The sequence below is a fragment of the Gouania willdenowi genome, chromosome 21 (assembly GCF_900634775.1).
Source record: "Gouania willdenowi chromosome 21, fGouWil2.1, whole genome shotgun sequence".
Classification (NCBI taxonomy): Eukaryota; Metazoa; Chordata; class Actinopteri; order Blenniiformes; family Gobiesocidae; genus Gouania; species Gouania willdenowi.
In genome coordinates this window covers 24,422,451-24,446,503 of record NC_041064.1, presented here as the reverse complement: position 1 = coordinate 24,446,503, position 24,053 = coordinate 24,422,451, and the positions used below count along the sequence as shown (strand labels likewise).

General features: G+C 36.9%; 1 protein-coding gene and 1 pseudogene across 1 annotated transcript in view; both read right to left on the bottom strand.

Moving 5' to 3' along the window:
* The window catches only part of LOC114455169 (cysteine/serine-rich nuclear protein 3-like), a 64,321-nt pseudogene extending 46,257 nt beyond the window's left edge, over window positions 1-18,064 (bottom strand).
* Window positions 18,065-18,120: 56 nt separating this feature from the next.
* LOC114455168 (cysteine/serine-rich nuclear protein 3-like) overlaps window positions 18,121-24,053 on the bottom strand; it is a 248,537-nt gene continuing 242,604 nt past the window's right edge. The window contains exons 4-6 of the mRNA XM_028436222.1: window positions 20,017-20,276; window positions 19,592-19,882; window positions 18,121-18,690 (exon numbers count right to left, since the gene is read on the bottom strand). Of these exons, the coding sequence (XP_028292023.1) occupies window positions 18,121-18,690; window positions 19,592-19,882; window positions 20,017-20,276 (1,121 nt within the window). The remainder of the gene's footprint in view (window positions 18,691-19,591; window positions 19,883-20,016; window positions 20,277-24,053) is intronic.

Below are 24,053 nucleotides of genomic sequence, written 5' to 3'. Positions count from 1 at the left end.
TCTCTCCGGGCGGTGCCGGCCTGGTGGGGCGTGGGGGTGCCCCTTCCCTGAGGGTGGGGCTTGGCGCTTGTCTTGTTTCCTGGTTGCCTTGGGGGCGTGCCTTGCTTGCGCTGGGTGCTCGGCTGCTTGGGGCTTCCTCGGATGTGTGTATGGGGGGCGGTGGCTGCCTCTTGGCCTGGGATCTTGGGGGCATCTGGGGGGTTGCCTGGGGCTCCCTGGCCTCCGCTCTTTCTGCTGGCCTGGCTGCATCTGCGGGCCCAGGGCAGTTCCTGGGCTTGCAGTAGCGTTTTTTTTTTTTTTTTTTTCTGGTATACGATGCACTGGCACGCCTTGGGATGTGTAATAAAACTCATACTGGGCTTAACCTTAGACACGTTAATCCCAAATACCTGCTTTAGGTACTACCATTCACTCATTCCCCCTGTTCACAGCCACCACCATTATAGCTAAGCTTCACACTTGTCACCATACTGGCTGGATTACACAACATAATAAGCACAATATATTCTACAACCTCACATCTCACCCTCACTGCAAAACTATTCTAACTCTATTCTTCCCCACCTTTTCTATTTAAAAAAAAAAAAAAAAAAAAAAAAAAAAACTTACACACAAGCATGTCATGTACATCCATGGTGCGCATTAGGTTATAAACACGTGGTGAAAATATCAGCGTTTATAATGCTGTGTTTGTGGAGGAATTAACATGTTTTCGCTGTTCGCTTTGTGCACAGCCGCTGCCATTGCCCAGCAATAACTTCCTATTTGAGTTTATTTCGAACCTCCATTGTCGCAACTCTCTCTCTCTCTAAACGGCTCTATGTGCATGCGACATGTACATCCAAAGTGCGCGTTAGGTTATAAACACGTGATAAAAATACCAGCGTTTATAATGCTGTTGTAGCGCATTTGGGCAAGGCGGTTGACTACGGCTACAATAGCGGCACCAGAAGAATGTTCTTTAAAGGTCCCATGTCATGCTATTTTTCACCCATCTCCATTTGTTCTAAGAACCCCAAAAACATAGTATTTGAGGTTTATTTTCCCAAACTCGCCTATTTCCCAGAGTTTTAACCCGCTGCTTTATAAACACGAGACAGAGCGTGGGGGCTGGGCGTTCATTGGTACATACATAGACTGTAGAAAATACATACATAACACTGCGCGAGGGACGCTGAAATGCTCACCTTCGTGGGCGTGTCTGTTTACATGTCAATCACGGCAGAGAGATTCCTGGAGGCGTGGCTTCTCCAGCTCAGTGCCGCGTCAAATTCGTCATCAACGTGGGAACACGTCATCAAATTGGAGCGAGGTGTTTGGGCTCACCCTGCAGTAAGAAAGGAGCAAATCACCATCTAACTAACGATTGAGAGAATAAAGCCCATATAGCACTTTTATGATGTTTAAAACACAGAACAGTTGATTTAGCGTAACATGGGCCCTTTAAAGGAGCTTGGATTGTGAATGAATACATCAGGCAGTAGTGCAGTTTGAGTGTGAGTATTAACAGAAATATTTACAAAAAGAACAACTATTACAAACAATACACTATTCCAAAGACAAAAATATGGATTACCCACAATAACCCAAATGCTCAGTTCAGTTCAAGCCTTCAGTTCCTGTCCTTATAATCCAAAGAAAGGTTTGTCCACAGCGGTAGGTGACTAGAGGTGTCCCGATCCAATATTGATATCGGATAATGGTCCGATATCAGCGAGAAAACGAATATCGGATTTCATCGGACTGCATCTAAAATCTTCGATATTAATATCGGATCAGGACACCCCATAGAATACTGTAGATAATATGTTGAAGATTAAAATTTATGTAACCAATTGGATAATAATAAATGGGTCAGTTTTTCTCATCTCTACTGTTGCTGACTATTGTTCTTTGTTTGAGTAACATCACTTGATCAAGCCTTTTCTAACATTCCACACTACAAAATAAGTCATCAAAGTATGTATGATTCGTGCCAATATTGAAGGCTGCAATATCAATATCGTATCGGAAGTGAAAAAGTTGTATTGGGACATCTCTATAGGTGACAGACTTTGTCCTACCAGTTCGTTGATGTAGCTCACCATAGTGGTTGAGATGTATGGATCAAAATCAATTAGAAGAAACTCCAAAGTTAGTACAAAAAAAAACTGACCTAAAAGGCCAAAAATACACATAAGAATTGCATTTGAAATAACCAAGTCAGTATTAAAGATAAAATCAATGTATGCATAAACATACATGCTAAATACAAATACATTAAGTAATTATTTAATTAATTGTCATTAATAAATCAAAATTACAATAGTAACCAAGACACCATAACCTAGCACCCCAGTATCATGTTCATATTCACAGTCAGAATCAAAGTTAAAGTCAAAGCACACCTTTTGAATATCAAACTACTCAAGCAGAATAAGACTCAAGTGTTTAAATAATTGCCCAATATTCATTCATTCAAAACGCAGCTGCGTTCACATCAATATGTCAATGATGACCAAACTCCATAGCCATTGTAGCGCATATCAGAAAAGTAACAAAACTGCTCAAAACAAAAATAACGCTCCAAACACCATGAGTGAGTAAGTAAGTTAAAGTATTATCTACAATTCGGCTGTCTTTTTTTTTAACAAAAATCATTGTTTACCTTTGGACCGAGTGGTCAGAGCTTAGCTTCCATGCGCGGCCCCACAGGCAATACGCAGAGTTTTCCAAATAGAGTATTGAACGGGTTGAGTTCAATAATGCAACAGCATTTATATGGTTTAAAGAATCGAAAACTTGTCAGCAAAAGACTCACCAGTGGCTGACGGTTTCAAATGATCTATTCAGAGAGCTCTAGTCAAATGTTTGAGACGCTGACGATAGCATACCACAGGAGGAAATGAACTCCTTAACCGTGATTTAAAGGAAGTTTGGGGTCACAGGAATCATTTTAAATAACCATGAAATATTAACTTAAATAACTTTTTGCAGTACAAAAATGTTTTTAATATTGGCCTTTTCCTTTAAACCTGCAAAGACACTGCAACACAGTGACGTGACGTCCTAAAACCAGAACCGGAAGTGCCGCGAACGATCAAAATTGAGAGCCGTAATCTCTAAATAAAAAGAAAATAACCGTTTTGCGACACCAAATCAGTCTAAAATAATGCACGCACACACAACAGGTCGAACAGACACCGCTTCGGGGAGAAATTCGCTTTACACATACATACACGTCAGAAGTATGTAGTCGTGGGGGCTTAAGAGGAGTTATCAATTTTGGCCAAATTAGTATGTGTTTGAAGGTTGGATGTACAATGAGGTCTACATACTCTATAGTGTTATATTAGCAGGTGCAAAGTAAAATAGTGTGTGCAATTTCCCTGGTTTAATTCTATGGGACATGCGCATGATAAATGTTTGTTTTTATTTTTTGTTTTTTCACGTTTGGTGTATTTTTCTGTAATGTATGTTTTTTGGAGTCAATTTGTGTATTTTTGCATCTTTCTGTTGTCTTTGTGCATTTTTTAGTATAGTATAGTATATAGTAAAAGTATTGTTTTTTGTTGCCATTGTAGTGTGATTCTGGAGTCATTTTGTGTATTTTTGTATCTTTTTTGGTGTAGTTTTGTGCATTTCTGTTGTCATTTTGTGCATTTTTTGTATAAATATTTAGTTTTGTGTATTTTAAGTTATTTTCATATCTTTGTTGTCGTTTGGTGTATTTTTCTGTCATGTAAAATCAATAATATTTTGGAGTCATTTTGTATTATATGTGCATTTCTGTTGTCGTTTTGTGTACTTTTTGTAGAAGTATTGTTTAGTTTTTTGTTTGATTTTACTCGTTTAGTATATTTTTATTATAAATACCTTATGTGTGGTGAGGCCGTGTTTTGCGTGTGTGTGTGTAACTCGCTACCTGTCCTCCTGGTTGCCGTGTGGGACTCTTTGCATCTCCTCCGTAGGTTCTCTCTCACACGCGGCTGTGCATGCACATACTCTGTCACAGGTTGTTGAAATGCATGTCTCTCACGCCCAAACATGAGACTTGAGGGGGGGGGGAAAATTGGACCTGGAAGTACCATGAAAAATAAACGTTTTGCAACACCAAATAATTCCAAAATAATGGATACATACCATGGGGCCATGTGGAAGTTAAAAAAGTTTCAGGTGGAACAGACACTGCAATACTGACCTTCTTTTGTGGACTGGAGGAGGGTCTTCATCTACTGATTATTAGAGGTTGTAAATAAACAGATTGGCGTGCTAGCGCCCCCTCACACTGAGGTCAAAAGCTGAATAGGTTTCAAATTTGGGTAAACATGAATGTGCCGTCCACACCCACACACACACAATTTTTCTTTTTTTTTTTTTCTTTTCGTATATTTTTCATTCTGTGATTTTGTTGTTTTGCGTTTTTTCAGTCATTTTGTGTTTTTTTCTGTGTGTGCATATTTTTATTTATTTATTGTATTTTTTTCAATATTTTTTTAGATTTGTGTATTATATTTGTGCATACTTTTTATGTTTATATTTTTTGCTTTTGTATATTTTGCTCTTGTTTTGTGTATTTTTCTATATTTTTTGTGTATTTTATTATCATATTTGTGTAATATATTTTGTACATTATATTGTATGTGTATATACACATACATGTATGTTCTTGTTTTGTGTATTTTACTGTAATTTAGATTAGACCAATGACAGCATGTGGTCCCGTGGTTGCGTGTTGTAAATGTTTGTATTAATGTCTTTTAGTACTGTGAGGAGTTAATACAATTTTTTTCAGTCGCTTTGGTGCTTTTCTCAGATCAGAATGAAAATTCTCATACAGTAACTATTAGTTCAACCTCCACTACATTTAGTCATTTGTGTACATCATAGTAGCAATTTCTCCTTCCTGCAAATGCTTTTGGACATGTATCAGCTGCTTTAATACAATTATCTGCTGTTTTATAACATTATTGTTTGCTTATGTTATGTCCATCAAAATGAACTATACTTATGGATGTTGAATTGTCGTTCCCAATAAAAACTAATAGTCTTCATTTCATTACATACACAATTGTTGAACTATTTATCAAAGTCTATCAAGCCAATTTTATACCTTTCTTCATAATTTTTTCTGGAAATGTCTCCTAAATTGAACAATTGCGCTCAGGTGAACTTCAGCTTTCACTCACGAGGAGGTGTGTGAAGTATAGTTGTAACCAATGACAAGCTAGGGGAGGAAAGGGAAGGGGATAAAACAGGGGAAGAGGGAGAAGAGGCTAAATATATTGGCAGATTCTTAATGAAACTCAGGCTACAGTTGTGGACCATGCTGTCAATCACGGCCTCACAATGGCTGAGGCTGGTCAGAGGCTGCAACCAAATGTTGGAAGAACCACTGTGAATTCAATCATTCAAACATTTTGTAGGGAGATCAGCTATGTATAGTATTGGACAGTAATCCAACATCTCGTAATATCTCATGTTTACTGTGCATTACTGTAATTTTACTCTGCACCACATAGGATTGAAAGACAACCTCGCAGAGGTTTTACCTCACAGCAAGAGGAAGCCATTTTTTCAATGGTGATTGCAAACAATGCAATAAGGTTGAAAGAAATGCAAAGCGCTGTCATAGAGGACAACAATGTATTTGGCAATATTGAATCCATGTCAAATGCAACAAATGACAAAGTGCTCAAAATGAATGAAATGTGCATGAAACAATTGTACAAAGTGCCATTTGAATGGAATAGTGAAAGAGTGAAGGAGATCTGTCAACAGTATGTATAGGTAAAACGTGTCTTCTATGTATACTCTAGTTTTATGTTACACATGAAAAGTGGTTACATGTCTCTCTCTCTCTCTTGATAAAGCGTGTACTGCAGTGTCACCGAGTCCTGACCATTTTTTGCATTGGAAAACACTGAGAATAAACTGTCATAATGAAAACATGACAAAGTCATTTAACTAACTTGTTCATAAACGATGGTGTCAAGACTTCTCATTTTGATGACAATGGCAGTTTCATTGACATGAAGACTTGCTTTTGAGGAATGGACTATCCATTTTGAGCAAGTGACATGCTTTGCAGGTTATCCACTAGGTTTTGCAGTTTACACTAATTGTTTTGAGAAATGCACTAAATGCTGCGCAAATGTTAATAGTGATGTGAGAAAAGCAAAGCGACTGAGAAAAACTGTATTACAACGTTGGTGAAAATTAAACAAGTTCTTTCAAAAACAAAATCCATTATTAAACTTTTAATCTTAAAATCATGCAAAAATGAAAACAAAAATGCAGTTGGCTTTATCTACTCTTTAAAAGCCAAACACTGAAAACTGAGTGAGCTTCAGTCTAACATGAAGCAACTTTCCTCCTCATCCTCCTCATCCTCATTATCTTAATCTTTTTCCTCATCATCATCCAGCGGCTCCTCCATCTCCTCTGCAGCATGGAGGTGCATGCTGGTCGTCTGTGGAACGGTGTCAGACAGGGAATACTCCAATGTGTGCTGGGACTGGGTGAACAGGTTTGGAGGCCCCAAGTCACTGGTCTCACTGTGGAAACCGTTGGTCGGGGTGGGTTGCTGCTGCTCGCGGCTCTTCTCCAGTTCAAGCTTCATGATGGTGTCCAAAAAGTGGTTTTGGGCCTGGTCGTGATTGAAATCTACCCTTCCAGCTGAGTTACTGCAGCCCTCTTTAGTGCAGTCGCACAGAGACGTGTGAGTCACCTAAAGAAGCAAAAATATTCAGCATATAACAACCACACTTAACATCCATTCAGTTTATGTGATCGTTCCTTTAAAACAGGGACGCATTTATGTGTAATATAGAGCAGTTTCTCAAATGGGGGTACGTGATGGCACTACACGGGGTATGAAATATTGGAAAATTTGTCCCACACCAGGCAGGGGATGACTGGAAACAATAAAACTATAGAAATAAATCAATTCAGGAGGCAATAAATACTGTTTCATTCCACTTATTGACAATAGGATTCTTTATAATGTTCATCACTTGTTGATCCCATTAAGTTGTTTTTCATTGTATTCTAAGTAAAATATTGTAGTCAGAGAAAGAGGGTACATGAATTTAAAAATAAAAAAGGAGGTACTTGAGAGAAAAAAATTGAGAACCACTGATTTAGAGGAATTATGTGGAATTGTTTGTGAGAAGTTCTTATCACAATTTGCAATTAAAAATGACTGCATTCATGTGATAAAAACAAAAGAACACTGGAAGTGCCTAAAAATATTGTAGAGTTTCATTAAATTGGTGAATTTCAGTCATCTACAACTAGATTATTTGGTAATTTACACAATAATTCATGTTTTCTGTCATTTTTACTGTCTCTTGCGGGCCAAATTGGATGCTCTAAAGGGCCGGATTTGCCTACCCAAAACTTGAGTTTCACACATGCTCTAAAAGTTGAGGAGGACTCACTTGGCACGGGATGCCTGCAGCGCTGCACGCACACGTCTCCGGGTAACAGAACAGTATACAATCACAGCCACAGTGCTGTCTGGACATACGAATGGCCTGAAGTTCATATTTCTCTTTCATGTCTATCCTCACTCCAGACGAGCGCAGCAGCGTGCACCGCTTTTTGGTGGTCAGCATTGGCAGGAAGAAGTATTCGTCCACCTCTGTGTTGTCCACATCAATCTCATCATCAGAGATGTCGTCTACTGTGAGCATGTTGGCCTCCTCTGACTCCACTGTACCATTCTTAGTCAACTGAAAACCAGACAAAACATTGTTCAAGTACTCTCTAACTCAATGCAGTAGAGGGCTTTAACCTGCCAGCATGTCTCAACAATATTATATCTATTTTTTATAAATCAAACTTTCCATAGAAAGCTAACCTTTACCTTGAGTTTGATTGAGTTGAGTTTTTCTTCCTTCAAATGCTCTCGCAGCATTTCTTTGTGGATCCGCTCCTGTTCCAGGGCAAACTCATCCAGTGAGTACTGTCTGATCCAGCTGTGCCTGTCAGACATGCCAAGCGTGCTGCCGCCCTCACTGGGAACACTGGTGAATCCCTGCCGCCGTTTAAAGTAGTAAACAGTCACATTCTCGAAATGCACCTTCCTCGTCCTCCGGGGCTTCTCCTTCTTCAGAATGGAGTCAGCTGCAAAGCAAAGGAAGCATTAGGTCACTGTTAATTAAATGTCTCGATTAACTTAAAGCTGTTACCCCCAAAAATGTGTTATTAGATAAAATCATTGTGAGTACCTCATAAATCAATGAATCAAACATTGTCTACTATAAAAATAAATGGAAAAGGGTAGAAATTGTCTCTTGAAAGTTTGTTTTTATTTCGACCCTAAACACACGTTTGTTGACATTTTCATGCGTTGCATTGTGGGATATGGAGTATTCTGATATCACGTAGGAATACAGGGAACAAACTCAAACAAAAAAAATCCAAGCGATCCCTGTCCTTCTTGTCTGGTGAAGAAAAACAAGAAACCCCACTAAAAATCTGTATGCATCCATTTACAAGACTCCACATCCCACAATGCAATGTGCTAAAATATGATTAGATTTTATGAATTGAAATGTAATCAAAACTCACGTGATCATGTGGTCTTATGTATTGATCACATCAAATCTGTCTGTGTTTACAAACATTTATTCCATCTCATATCAGTTTGATCGATGATAATTGAATCTTTAAAAAATACATAAACTCTAATCCTCTATATATTAGTCGACTATACAGTATCTGTAACAGATTTAATAGACTAAAATCTTAATGTCATTTAGTTTACTAAAACTATAACTGAAATCATAGTCCTGATGACTACATTTGATAACACTTTACTTGAAGTTTTATACATAAGGCTGACATTATGATGTCATTATTTTGACACTAACCCCTAACCTTAACCCTACCTAACCCCACTAGATCCTCCACCTAATACAAAAAATGCCAACATAGCTCCAAAGGTGTCATAATTTAGTGAACGACAAATAACAACAGCCTTATTCATGCTAATGAGAGATAATGACATCGTAATGTCAGCCTTATTTATAAAACATCAAGTTAAGTGTTACCCTAAATTTGGACTAAAACTACATTGTATTTTGGTCAACAGACTAAACTAAAACTAAATCACAATTTGCGGTCTGTTTCACCCGTATCATCTAACGGAGTTATCTGCTTTTGCATTAGGACTCTTTATATAAAAAAATGCAGATTAGAATTTCACCAAACAAGCATTTGTTGCTCACTTAGTTGAAGCAAACTTATTCCACTTATTCCATTTTTACCATGTATTTTGGATTTGTTTTCCTTAAGAAATCATGACACAGTTCTCTTGTTGTCAATAGTTGACGTTGCCACACTATAGACTCAGACACTCACGGATAAATGGGCCTGAGGTGGACGGGTTGACGCTCTCGCTGAAGGATACCTCATCATCAGACTCCCGCACGGAGGAACACGGGGAGGAGGAGGCTTCCACCTCCTCAAATTCCCTCTTTCGTGTTCCACTCACGGCGTTTAGCCTCCGAATCTGAAACCAAGAGAGAGCAGAGGGGCCACACTTTATCTAAATATACAGTTTAGGGCCTTCATAATCCTCAGCACACACATTAGCAGCTAAAACAGAAGCAGAACGTTGATAATTACACACTATACATCAGCCTTACAGGAAAGTTAAAATTAAGATTGAGAAGTTGAAAAAAAATAAATAAACTGAAGCAGCTTGTCTTGTAATGCTAGAATAACAATCATTAAACATGGGATGAGATGTTAATTGTCCTTTGTGTCAAAAGATGGCAGTAACATGATATTTACCAAATCAGAATGGCTTGGGGGCTGTCTCTTAAATATGGGAAACATAATCAGTAATGTTCCTTTGAATGAATGAATCAAAATCAAATCAAATCAAAATCAGTGGGTGTTTTGGTCTTTTAAACACTAGACACACTCATTAAAGGTGGCCAGCTAAAGGATGATGAAGCCTGAGATTGTGTCCCAAAACTGTTTCCTGCTCTCTCCTGTCTGCTGCTTCTAGCCAGTCACAGTTGTTCTGTGCGCTTTAATCCTTTTCTCCCAAGGTAGTGTGTTCTTTTTTACCTCCTCCTTTCATGTTCTGCGCTTTCATCTTTACCGATGAAGATCTAGTCTTTTGTCTCTTCCTTAAATGTTCTTAGTGACATGGGTGCCAGTGTTGATGCGCGCATCAACTGCAGGGCACATTTCCAGTAATCTATCCAGCCATGCATTTGTTTGTAATTACAATCACCTAATACTCTTAAACATGTTCATAAATGATTCCTTACCGCTTTAGCACCGAAAGAATATCTGTAATATTGTGTGAATATCTTTAAAAGTTACATTTTATTATTAGCTCTGTCTGCTAGCTTAGTATATCTTCTTCACTGCTAGATATGCTGCATGCCAACCGACCACTGGGTTCCTAGCGCCATCTGCTGGATGAAACATATATTTGACGTAAATACAGTACACTGTTTAAAATGGAATATCTATTATGAAATAACTAATATCTTTCACATTTTTCATGTTGTAGGCTTGTTAATTACTGAAGCTTCTGAGTTTTCTGGTTTTACCCCTTGGTCATGTTTATTTTACTTTTAAATGTGATCAGCAATGGCACAAGAACACCTCACAGGTTAAGCAATAATAAGTATTAACCATCAGGTAGGAAAAGAGATAACTTACAATGATGTCATAAATGACTTTTCATCTCAGAAAGCAAGAAAGATACAATTTTGAAGAACCTAACCAAAGCATTGAACAAATATTGCACCATATTTATATCCATTTTATTTTAATTTTTCATTCTTTATTTTGACATCTTTTGTTTAAAAACATTGTCTGCACTGTTTTTTTTGAAGAAGCTTTTACCAGTATGTTTATTGTTAAAGTAATGGGTATTGCAGCTCTACAATACCTTTGGTTAAGTGTCCAACTATGTATGCACCAAAAGAATGTAAAATTCTGAAACACAAAAGCTAAATATAGTGAATAATGACCCCTATGTCATAATGTTTACTGTTTGTAGTGTACTATTTTACATTATTATATACCAGTACAGTGCCCGTCGGAAGTATGCATTTATGTGGGAGCATAAGGGTTATATTTGCGGGTGCAAAATGTGGGTGCAATTTTCCTGGTTTAATTCTATGGGATATGAGCATGATAAATGTGTTTGTTGTTTTGTTTTTTTTTACTCACTTTTATATTTTTTTGTTTGGTGTATTTTTCTGCATTGTATGTTTTTTGGAGTCATTGTGTATTTTTGTATCTTTCTGTTGTGTTTTTGTGCATTTTTTGTATAACTATCGTTTTTGTTGCCATTGTAGTGATTCTGGAATCATTTTGTGTATTTTTTGTATAAATATTGTTTAGTTTTTGTTTTATTTTACTCATTTAGTATATTTTTATTATAAATACTGTGTGTGTCTCTCTCTACATCCATCTAGTACAGTGGGAGAATAAGTACAGTTGTCATTTATGGCCAAATGAGAATGTGTTTGAAGAATGGATGTACAAAGAGGTGTACATACTCTGTAGTATTATAAAGGGATTTATTTGCAGGTGCAAAGTGAAATAGTGTGTGCAACTTCCCTGGTTTAATTTTATGGGACATGTGTATGACAAATGTGTTTGTCATACAAAATTTTTACATTTTTTCTTTTGTTTGATGTATTCTTCTGTAATGTATGTTTTTGGAGTCATTGTGTATTTTTGTATCTTTCTGTTTTTCTTTTTGTGCATTTTTTGTTTAATTATTGTTTTTTGTTGCCAATGTAGTGGTTCTGGAATCATTTTGTGTGTTTTTGTATCTCTTTTAGTGTAGTTTTGTGCATTTCTATTGTTGTTTTGTGTATTTTTGTATAAATATTTAGTTTTGTGTATTTGAGTCATTTTCATATGTTTGTTGTTGTTTGGTGTTTTTTCTGTAGTGTATGTTTTGTTTTTTGTATATTTTTATGCATTTCTGTTGTCGTTTTCTGTACTTTTTGTATAAATATTGTTTAGTTTTTATTTTACTCATTTAGTATATTTTTATTATAAATCCATCTCCTCCGTGCACGCGCATCAGCCGTGTGTCTACATCCATCTCCTCCGTGCACGCGCAACAACCGTGTGTCTACATCCATCTACTCCGTGCACGCGCAACAACCGTGTGTCTACATCCATCTCCTCCGTGCACGCGCATCAGCCGTGTGTTTGTGTCTACATCCATCTCCTCCGTGAACGCGCATCAAATAAATAAATACATTGTGTGTTCCCGTGAATGTTTGAGACGCTGATAACCAAACTCCATAGACATTGTAGCGCCAATCAGAAAAGTAACAAAACTACGCAAAACAAAACGTAAAGCTCCACACTACATGAGTGAGTAAGTAAATTAAAGTATTATCTACAATTCAGCTGTCTTTTTTTAAAACACAAAACTAATTTTTCACCTTTGAACCGAGAGGACAGCGCTTAGCTTCCATGCACGGCACCACAGAGAATCTGCAGTTTTCCAGTGAACTCTAAAAGACTCATTACTCACTCTATTCAGAGAGCAAAGTGTCTCGGTCTAAACTATCTTCTTCTCTATTGCTCGTGTGTTTACAGCTGCATAGCTGGCTAAGTTGGCTCTGGCTGCACACGTGACTCTTACTCTTACTCTTGAGCTGTGCAGTGAAGATGGTGCGCTAGCGCCCCCTCACACCCTGAGGTCAAAAGTTGAATAGGTTTCATTTCGGGGCCGTCCAGAAGTGAAATAATATTTAAATAAACATTTTGAAATGACCAAATGACTCCAAAATAACAGATACACACACTCGGGGTATTTGGAACCCGTCTACCGAGTTTCAGGTCGAACTGGCACCGCTGTCTGGGAGATATTTGTTCCACACACACACACGCACACGCACACGCACACGCACACACATCCCTTGCTTTTATAGGTAGATTTATGTGTTATTTCTTTTAACACTTTGATTTTGTTTACTTTTTTTGCACAATTGCACTGTATTTTGCTTTTACTGACTGTGAATAGTAGATTGGTTTTAGTCTATGTTTGACTTTGTATGCACGAAACAGACTTTGTGTTTGTTTATTGACTCAGGTGTGTTTGGTCTGCAGTGAGATTGAAATATTTCAGTTAACTTTTTGTTCAATACTTACATTTGGAGTGTTTACCTGTGTTCTTTGTTTGCTTTACTTGAATTTAAAAGCACTTTACTATTTTACTTGACTTTTGACACATTTTAACAGGAATGACAAATAAAATATAGGTGTTTACTTTCTAAAATGTTTTTGTTTTACCAACAAAAAGAAATTGCACTTGCGCACTATGGGCCCCATATACTGATTTTGCTTAGGGCCGACCTTGGATGTATGAATCAAAATCCATGAAAAGAAACTCTAGAGTTGGTCAAAAAAAAAAAAAAACTGACCTAAATGGCCAAAAATACACATAAGTATTACACTTGAAATAACCAAGTCAGTATCAAAAATAAAATCAATGTATGCATAAACATACATGATAAATACAAATACATGAATTATTTTTTAATGATTTAATTAATAATTCGATCTGAACCCGAGTGGTGTTTTGTTATTGGACTTCTGTGCTAGTTACAGTTTGTCCATAACGAACACCGTGTTTGAGCACAAGGGTGTCCAAAAGAGCACCTGGCACCAGGACACTCTAGGCTAGAGGTCGATGATCAGCTTTGTAGTTGTAGTTGTCTCGGACACTCGGGTGAAGAGAGGGGCTGAGCTGTCAACTGAGCACCACCTGGTGGTGAGCTGGATCCGCTGGCAGGGGAGGAAGCCAGTCAGACCTGGCAGGCCCAAACATGTGGTGAGGGTCTGTTGGGAACGTCTGGTGGATCCCTCTGTCAGTGGGGTCTTCAAATCCCACCTCCGGATGAGCTTCTCCCAGATCCCGAGGGAGGTACTACAGGGGTACTTAAGAGAGAGAAAGAAGGAAAATAAACAACGAAAGCCTTAAAAATATGGGGTTTTGTAATGTTTATTTCTTTAGTTTAAAAACAACAACAAAGACACGTTGCTACAAATTACACAAACATAACAGAGAAAATTCAAAATGACATAAGAAACAGACTGAGATGAAATAATTTAAATAATACCAACCATACACAAAATGAAACCAGAAACACACACATTGACAAAGAAAAGCCACAGAATGATGATACAAATCATATTGATTAGAACACTTACTGAAAAAACAAGGATCATTCTCCTGAGGGGTATTCCATAAAGGAGGGTTAACAAACTCTGAGTCTATCCATAAACTCTGGGTCAACATACCCCACGATGGGAAACTCTGGGTTTGATTCCATTACAGCTGGTATGAAGTGGGTCAATCAACCCTGAGTGTAAAAACCTTGGGTTACTGATGTGCACGCGCGCAACAAAAAGCCATCATCAATGGATCAGAGAATACTCAAACTGCCATGACAACCAAACGGAAAATAGTGATTTATTCAACCTAATGGGTGAAATAAGACGGTGTTTGAGGAATATGAGCCTGTTCTAAAGGTGCGTTCAGTCTTCAGTGATTATAGTGGCTTAAATCACCCGTAATTATTTACACTTTTTGGTCACTTCATCACTTTATCTCTTCAGTGACATGACGAGTGATGAATAATATGAATAAAATGTGTCTGAGGAGACGTGTCAGCAGCATAAAATGGCTGCATAGAGAGTCCTCCTGTTACACTGGATATAAAGACAGTGACTGCCGCTTGATATCGAAACAATTATATTGATTTTTAATGTAATATTGTTGCCAGAGTCATCTTAACGTCCTAAAAAATGTCATGAAAAACACTGAAGCAAGACTCAAACCCACAACCATCACTCCCAAGCGCAGCACCACAATTCACTGCGCCATCATAGCTTCAAAGATGCATGAATTACAGATTTAACTGTATAACAATTTAAAACAACAATCAAGCCTTAAAAGCGGATTCATTTAAATGTTCATCTCCTTTATATTATCCACAGGTTTGTATTCAGGGAACTTTACTACAGATGTCAGTAGATATTTTAATGCAGATCAACCTCTCAGTGTCTTTCACTTAATGATCTGTATCCACAATGTTAGAAAGAAAACTACCGTTTGTACACAAAAAAAACATAAAGCAAAACATTAGTAATGATGTGAGCACGTCTGTGATGTGTGATGTTAATAATGTGTTTCAGAGAAGAGTGTTAAGGTTTATTAAAGTGTTCAGAAACGGTGTTCAGGTGGGCGGAGCCAGGTCGAAACCCAGGGTTTCTTTGATAAAACATGCCAGCGACCAGGTTTAGTTCACGGACAATGTTGCCATGGTAACATACTCAGAGAAGAACATACCTTGCGTTTAGGAATGGGATACTCAGAGTTTCTGTCATTTGAGCCCAAACATACTCATAGTTTGAACATAACCCGCTTTATGGAATAACCCTCTGGTCCCACATCAAGAGGGAGATGACCATAAATGATAAAAACTGTAGAAATAATTCTATTCATAAGGCACTAAATACTTTATTTTCCACTTATTTACAAAATGAGATTCTTTAAAATGTGTGTTATCACTCATTCATTCCATCATTATGATTTATAGTTGTTTTTTCATATAGTATTCTGAGCAAAATGTGGTAGTTGGATATAAAGAGGTACTTGGATTCAGAAAAAAGAGAAAGGGGGTTCAAGTTAGAGAACCACTGGTCTATACTACTACCATATACTGTATTAGTTCTTACTTGTTTATGGGTTCAATGACAAATGTGGTTCGTTTGAAAGCAGTTCTGTGACTGCAATTGTCCTTGTTTATTTGTTCAAAGCTACACAAAATCTGTTTTTGGTGTTTATCTATTTTGGAGTTGCAGCCCCCTGGAGAAAAATGCACCAGCCACCACTGATGAAGTATTAACTTCAATAACTTTTAGCAGTACAAAAACGTTTTTATTATTGGCCCGTCGGGGAGATACTCGCTCTTAAAACACACACACGCACAGACCTTTCTTGCTTTGTCACAGATTAGCTCAGGACCATAACAGGAATATAACAACAAGAGGTAGATAAATGTCTGCATTTGTGTTTATTCCTCAAAATATTGGGGCAACAAACAACAATCCTGCCACAATCAATCAGAGCCAGGCCAAGCAGGGAGCTAAAGAGAGCTGGAGGGTGAGTCCTCAGGTGATTTTAATGGTTAGGCCACGCCTTTCAAGCACACCTGAGTCCAATAGGGTCGTTAGCTCTGTGAAAACAAGAAAAAAGACAACAACACAGAGACAAACACACCTGCAACCCCACACACTTGGGGTCATCACAGCTTTTATAGGTAGATACAGTATGTGTTTTGCAATTTTTCTCTATTTTTTTTTTCTTTTTGTATATTTTTTTTCTGTGATTTTGTTGTTTTGTGTTTTTTCAGTCATTTTGGGGTTTTTTGTGTGTGCAAATTTTTATTTATTTATTGTATATTTTTTTAAATTATTATTGTATATTTTATTTTTTATATTTGTGTATTATATTTGTGCATAGTTTTATTATTTGTTTTTGTACATTTTGCTCTTGTTTTGTGTGTTTTTCTATCTATTTTGAGTATTTCATTTCCATATTTGTTTCTTATATTTTTGTGTAATATATTGTATGTGTGTATATACATGTGTATGTTTTTGTTCTTGTTTTGTGTATTTTACTGTCATTTAGATCAGACCAAGGACTGCATGAGGCCCCCTGGCTGTGTGTTGTAAGTGTTTGTATTATAGTCTTTTAGTACTGTGAGGAGTTTATAATACATGTTGGTGAAAATTAAACAAATTCTTTCAAACACAAAATCAATTTTAATACTTTTATTCTTAAAATCATGTTAAAATGAAATCGACAAAAAATGCAGTTGGTTTTATCTACTCTTTAAAATTCAAACACTTTAAATTGTAGCATTTTGTGCAAAATGTATGCATTTCTTAAAAAACAAAAAACCACGTTTGAAAATAATCAGCCACATTAAGCTTTACAATTCACAACCAGCATTTAAACAAAAGAGAACTTTGAGAGAGCAAAGCTTTATAACTTTTACAGACTTTTCAGAAAATCACAATAAATACATATTAATTATAAATAATGAAAAGATGAAATCAAGGATTCCTTACAGATTGAGAATGTTTTGTGTCTAGACTTCTAACACTTTATGCTTTGGCACCATTTGTACTACAGGCCGTAATGACGCCACTGATTGATTAAAAGCAGCCTTTAAACTCCCTTTGTTTGACCAAAAGCAAATGTCTCCAGGTTAAGAGCTATACTAATACAGCAGTATATAAAGCAATAGGTTTTTCCATTCTCCATTGGATGAGCAGATATCAGAGATTTACATATTTTGGTAAACAATACTTTATCTGGATTGTCTTATATATTCGATGGCTCTTAAAATCCTTAAAGATCTAAGATTTGACAACTACGGTAATAAAATGAATCAAGTTTGATTGTCAACCTTAAATATTTCTACTCCTCCTCATACAATTACATCAACTGTGGCATGTTTTTGTCCCCAAAAAAGTGTGTTTATTTATCATTAAGTGCTGTTAATGTTGATTAAATCTAATCTTAGTGTACCGGTACTTTGTTTTATGTTTGGGTTGACCTCTATCTGCCAGAGATCACGCATCTTTCTAACTTTTAGGTATGAAGCATCACAACAGAAACAAACATGTTCATTAAATGAACATAAAGTTATTTGGTCGATGAGTTTCCCTCAATAACGGTGTGAAAAGATGTGAAATAATTGACATTAAAATGTGTTTTTTTTATTATTTTTTGCACTTGGAAATATTGAAAAATTACAGGTTGAAAACAAAAACATAAACAATAAACTGACAAACTCTTATCTAGACATTGGACACATAGACAGAAAAAGTTCCATCTACATTTCAGGTAGCTTTGAAACTGGCTCTGGTTGCCAGATTGGTCTGCTTTGGAGAACAGCTTCTTCTGATCAGTGTAGCAGGTCAAAGAGGAGGAGGGCACAAAGTGCTGATTAGACGTGTAATGGTCCTTAGTCTGATAGTCCGTGTACTGATCACCAGTCATGTTGAAGGGTCCATGGACCCCCGTGCCATTGCTAGTGCTAACTGGATCTGTGAATGCTAAGGACTCTTGGTAAGCATGTCTGCATTTGACATGTCCTCAAAAGTCTCTGACCTCTTTTCATCTTCCTCCTCATCTTCATCCTCAGAGTCACTATTGGTTAAGCTCTGTGAGCTGCAGTCTGACATGGAGCTACTTTCCTCCTCATTCTCCTCCTCATTCTCCTCATCTTCCTCCTCATCTTCCTCCTCATCTTCATCTTCATCCTCATCCTCCTCCTCTTTATTCTCATTATCTTCATCTTCTTCCTCATCATCATCCAGCGGCTCCTCCATCTCCTCTGCAGCATGGAGGTGCATGCTGGTCGTCTGTGGAACGGTGTCAGACAGGGAATACTCCAATGTGTGCTGGGACTGGGTGAACAGGTTTGGAGGCCCCAAGTCACTGGTTTCACTGTGGAAACCGTTGGTCGGGGTGGGTTGCTGCTGCTCACGGCTCTTCTCCAGTTCAAACTTCTTGATGGTGTCCAAAAAGTGAGTTCGGGCCTGGTCGTGATTGAACTTTACCCTTCCAGCTGAGTTACTGCAGCCCTCTTTAGTGCAGCCACATGGAAAAAACATCCACTTCACCTAAAGAAGCAAAAACATTCAGCATATAACAACCACACTTAACATCCGTTCAGTTTACGTGATTATTCCTTTAAAACAGGGACGTCAAACTTAACTATTGTTCAGGGGCCAAATATGGACCAGTTTGATCTCTAGTAAGCCGCAGTTTTTAGGTTGGAAAAAGGACAATTTTAACATCAATTGTGCGATAGTTTTTAACAACAGTCCCTGCCGGATCTTCACTTTCAAAATTCTTGATTTTGTAACCAATTTATGTGTAATTTAGAGCAGTTTCTCAAATGGGGGTACGTGATGGCACTACACGGGGTACATGAGAGTGAGATATTGGAAAATTTGTCCCACACCAGGCAGGAGATGACTGTATACAATAAAACTATAGAAATAAATCAATTCAGGAGGCAATAAATACTGTTTCATTCCACTTATTTACAATGGGATTCTTTATAATGTTTGTTATCACTTGTTGATCCCATTAAGTTGTTTTTCATTGTATTCTAAGTAAAACATTGTAGTCAGAAAAAGGGGGTACATAAATTTAGAAATAAAAGAAAGGGGGTACTTGAGAGAAAGAAAATTGAGAACCACTGATTTAGAGGAATTATGTGGAATTGTTTGTGAGAAATTGCAAAACTGGTGGAAAGATTTAGAGTACTTATCACAATTTGCAATTGAAATGACTGCATTCATGTGACATAAATAAGTGCTTAAAAATATTGTAGAGTTTCATTAAATTGGTGAATTTCAGTAATCTACAGCTAGATTATTTGGTAATTTACACAATAATTCATGTTTTCTGTCATTTTTACTGTCTCCTGCGGGCCAAATTGGATGCTCTAAAGGACCAGTTTTTCCAACCCGAGCCTTGAGTTTGACACACGCTGTAAAGTTGAGGAGGACTCACCCGGCATGGGATGCCTGCAGCGCTGCACGCACACGTCTCCGGGTCACAGAACAGTATACAATCACAGCCACAGTGCTGTCTGGACATACGAATGGCCTGCAGTTCACGGTTCTCTTTCATGTCTATCATCACTCCAGACGAGCGCAGCAGCGTGCACCGCTTTTCGGTGGTCAACGGGTGCAAGAAGATGCATTTGTCCAACTCTGTGTTGTCCATATCAATCTCATCAGAGATGTCGTCGACTGTGAACATGTTGGCCTCCTCTGACTCCACTGTACCATTCTTAGTCAACTGAAAACCAGACAAAACATTGTTCAAGTACTCTCTAACTCAATGCAGTAGAGGGCTTTAACCTGCCAGCATGTCTCAACAATATTATTTCTATTTTTTATAAATCAAACTGTTCATAGAAAGCTAACCTTTACCTTGAGTTTGATTGAGTTGAGTTTTTCTTCCTTCAAATGCTCTCGCAGCATTTCTTTGTGGATCAGCTCCTGCTCCAGGGCAAACTCATCCAGTGAGTACTGTCTGATCCAGCTGTGCCTGTCAGACATGCCAAGCGTGCTGCCGCCCTCACTGGGAACACTGGTGAATCCCTGCTGCCGTTCAAAGTAGTAAACAGTCACATTCTCGAAATGCACCTTCCTCGTCCTCCGGCGCTTCTCCTTCTTCAGAATGGAGTCAGCTGCAAAGCAAAGGAAGCATTAGGTCACTGTTAATTAAATGTCTCGATTAACTTAAAGCTGTTACCCCCAAAAATGTGTTATTAGATAAAATCATTGTGAGTACCTCATAAATCAATGAATCAAACATTGTCTACTATAAAAATAAATGGAAAAGGGTAGAAATTGTCTCTTGAAAGTTTGTTTTTATTTCGACCCTAAACACACGTTTGTTGACATTTTCATGCGTTGCATTGTGGGATATGGAGTCGCGGAGTATTCTGATATCACGTAGGAATACAGGGAACAAACTCAAACAAAAAAATCCAAGCGATCCCTGTCCTTCTTGTCTGGTGAAGAAAAACAAGAAACCCCACTAAAAATCTGTATGCATCCATTTACAAGACTCCACATCCCACAATGCAATGTGCTAAAATATGATTAGATTTTATGGATTGAAATGTAATCACAACTCACGTGATCATGTGGTCTTATGTATTGATCACATCAAATCTGTCTGTGTGTGTTTACAAACATTTATTCCATCTCATATCAGTTTGATCGATGATAATTGAATCTTTAAAAAATACATAAACTCTAATCCTCTATATATTAGTCGACTATACAGTATCTGTAACAGATTTAATAGACTAAAATCTTAATGTCATTTAGTTTACTAAAACTATAACTGAAATCATAGTCCTGATGACTACATTTGATAACACTTTACTTGAAGTTTTATACATAAGGCTGACATTATGATGTCATTATTTTGACCCTAACCCCTAACCACGCTTTGGTCAGTATGCCCCAAGGCAGCTGTGGCTACCTTGTAGCTTACCACCACAGGTATGAGTTTAGTTTGTGAAGATGTGAAGGATAACTAACTGGGTGTAGATTCTGGATTTGACTAAAGTCACACGCTTAAATCATATGGATTTCTTTAACCTCCATTCATGGTCTTTGAGCATCCTTTTTAATACGTTTTTCATTGTTTTATGCATTATTGCCACTATTGAAAAAAATATTGGTTGTATTCTATATTTGTCTTCGTGTGCGATTGTAAATCAGTTAACGGGCGATTTAGGCAACATTGATTTTACTGTGAGTTTTTAAAATTTGATTGATCCTATGTGCTGAGGTTGAAGCTATACAGACATCACCAAGAAACTATCACAATGGACAAGTGCATTTGAAGATTATTATTCACAATGGATGGATATGGAAGTAATATGAATAAGAACATGAATGATCATTAATTATGAATTTGATTTTAACCAGAAAAGAGTCAAGGTAAAAAAGTATGTAGGTATGACTATTCTGATCATATTAATGACATTACTAGAGGAATTAAAAAGAGCCAAAAACATATTGAGAAATATATTTTAATACTGAAACAGAACAAAAGTTATTGCAATGCAATGAACATCTTCAAGTTTTCTTTAGGCAAACTACTTAACATGTAGCAGTCATGGTGAGCCAACAAATCACCTTTTGAATATGTGCTGACCAATAATAAAACAAAAAATTGGGTAATGCCAATCCCCCACCAAGTCGAAGTTGTTGCAATAATGAATATCTTACTCTGGGTGCCTTCCCACACCACAAAAAGGTAGAAATACATTGGTCAAGTGATTTGAAAAATTTTTTAGTTAGAAATACAGGTGTATATTGAAATAAAAAAAGAAATTTGGGCAGCACAGACATTTTTATTACATTGATTCTACCTATCAAAGACAAAGGCAAGGAGTTCCACCTCTGTAAATCAGCCTTGACCTGGGTCAACAAGGGGGAGAAATTAGAAGCAAAAAGTGAAGGGAGAGTGCGGGTGACATTAATCCCCAAATACCTGAATCCCGTCACACTAAATTTAAAAGGAATGTCGGATTGTTTAAGTGATAATGCAGATTGGTTTATGGGATAACATTCACTTTTAAGAAGATTAACTTTATAACCGGAGAAGGAGCCAAACCTTTGAAGTAAGTCCAAAATAGATGCTACGTATACTAGACAGTGGGTCTGAGACATAAAGGAGCAGGTCATCTGCATAAAGTGACAATTTAGGTTCAATATCAGACCGAGAAACCCCGTGGTAAATAGGGAGGGATTTTAATGCAATTGACAGAGGTTCAATGGCCAGAGTGAAAAGTAGTGGGGATAGAGGACATCCTTGTCTGGTACCACGTGAAAGTGTAAAATATTCAGAATAAGTATCGTTTGTGTGAATACTAGCCTGGGGTGAAGTGTAGAGAAGGCGAATCCAGGATATAAATCTATTACCTAATCCAAATTTATTAAGTACCGCAAACAGATAATTCCACTCTACACGGTCGAATGCTTCCTCAGCATCAATTGAGATGACCACTTCAGGGACTAAGGAAGAATTTACAGAAAAAATTACATCTAAGAGAGTGCAGATATTATAAAACAGCTGACGCCCTTTGATAAAACCATTTTGTTCTTCTGAAATAATAGTAGGAAGAATCTTCTCAAGGCGCATGGCTAGGACTTTGGCTAAAATTTTGACATCAACATTTAACAAAGACAGGGGCCTATAAGAGGCACAAGAAGCAGGGTCCTTGTCCTTCTTTAAAGGCCGGGGGCTTTGGTGTGTGTGCAATACAGACAATAAAGTATATTTATTCAAAATCAAAAATAAGCACACCGTCTGCTTTTATTATAAATTTCCTTTTTCTGGGACGACAACGATGTAATGAAATAGTTTTTCAGAACTCCAGCTTTAAACAATCATAGAGTTAAATGAAATTAAAACATCTCCTGTTTTTGTCTCTGGAAAACGTATTCTGGCAGTAGTAGTAATTTAACTTAATTTAAATAATAATAGTAGTATTCTCAGTATTAATATTGATAAAAATAAGCCTTGGGGTGTGCATTGCCATGAATCTGACGTTATGATTCACGATTTGCAAGACACAATACAATATATCCCGAAACTGTACAATACAATATACATTGTGATATTTGGCGATATCTATAAACACAAATTTCACCTTTACAAGTACAAAATTGTATGAAAAACAATTTCTTTCTTTTTTTTTTAAACTTGTGAGAACAAATAAATGGTAACTAACTATATATATTTTTATATTGGTACTTGAATTACAAAGTGCAACTTTACAAAGTAAAATGCATTGAGGACTGATGTAGTTTAACAACTTGCTACGTGCTATGCATATGTTAGGGCAATAAATCTCTATGTTAAATAACGTTGACATGGACATTTGTTGGAATAATTTGATAATCGCACATTGAAATATCGCGATGTAATGCAAAATTAATTTTTTTCTTACACCCTTACTTTGTACTGGCTTTAAACTATTCATATTTACACTATATACTGTATATCGCTTTTATGAGGCGATTGTTTTTCTTTTTTTATTTAATGAACATTGTATTTACATTTTGATATTGAATTATTCATTATCATTATTATGATAGACTATACTCTACCAGCTATTGAAAATGTTCCCAGTCTATTGTTGTTATTTTTGTGCCAATAATAAATAATAATAGAGTTCCACATGTTAAAATTCTTTGTTCAAATTAAAACAACTCATGTCTCTGAAAAAAGTATTCTAGTAGTAGTTGTAGTAGTAATGATAATGATAATTGAATAAAAGTAATATTAGTCTCAGCATTATTATTATTGATAAAACTAAGTCTTGGTACTAGCTTAAAACTATATATATATATATATATATATATATATATATATATATATGGCCACCTAGGGCGCCCTCTGCTGGAGGGGCACACCCCCCCAAATTTATATATATTTT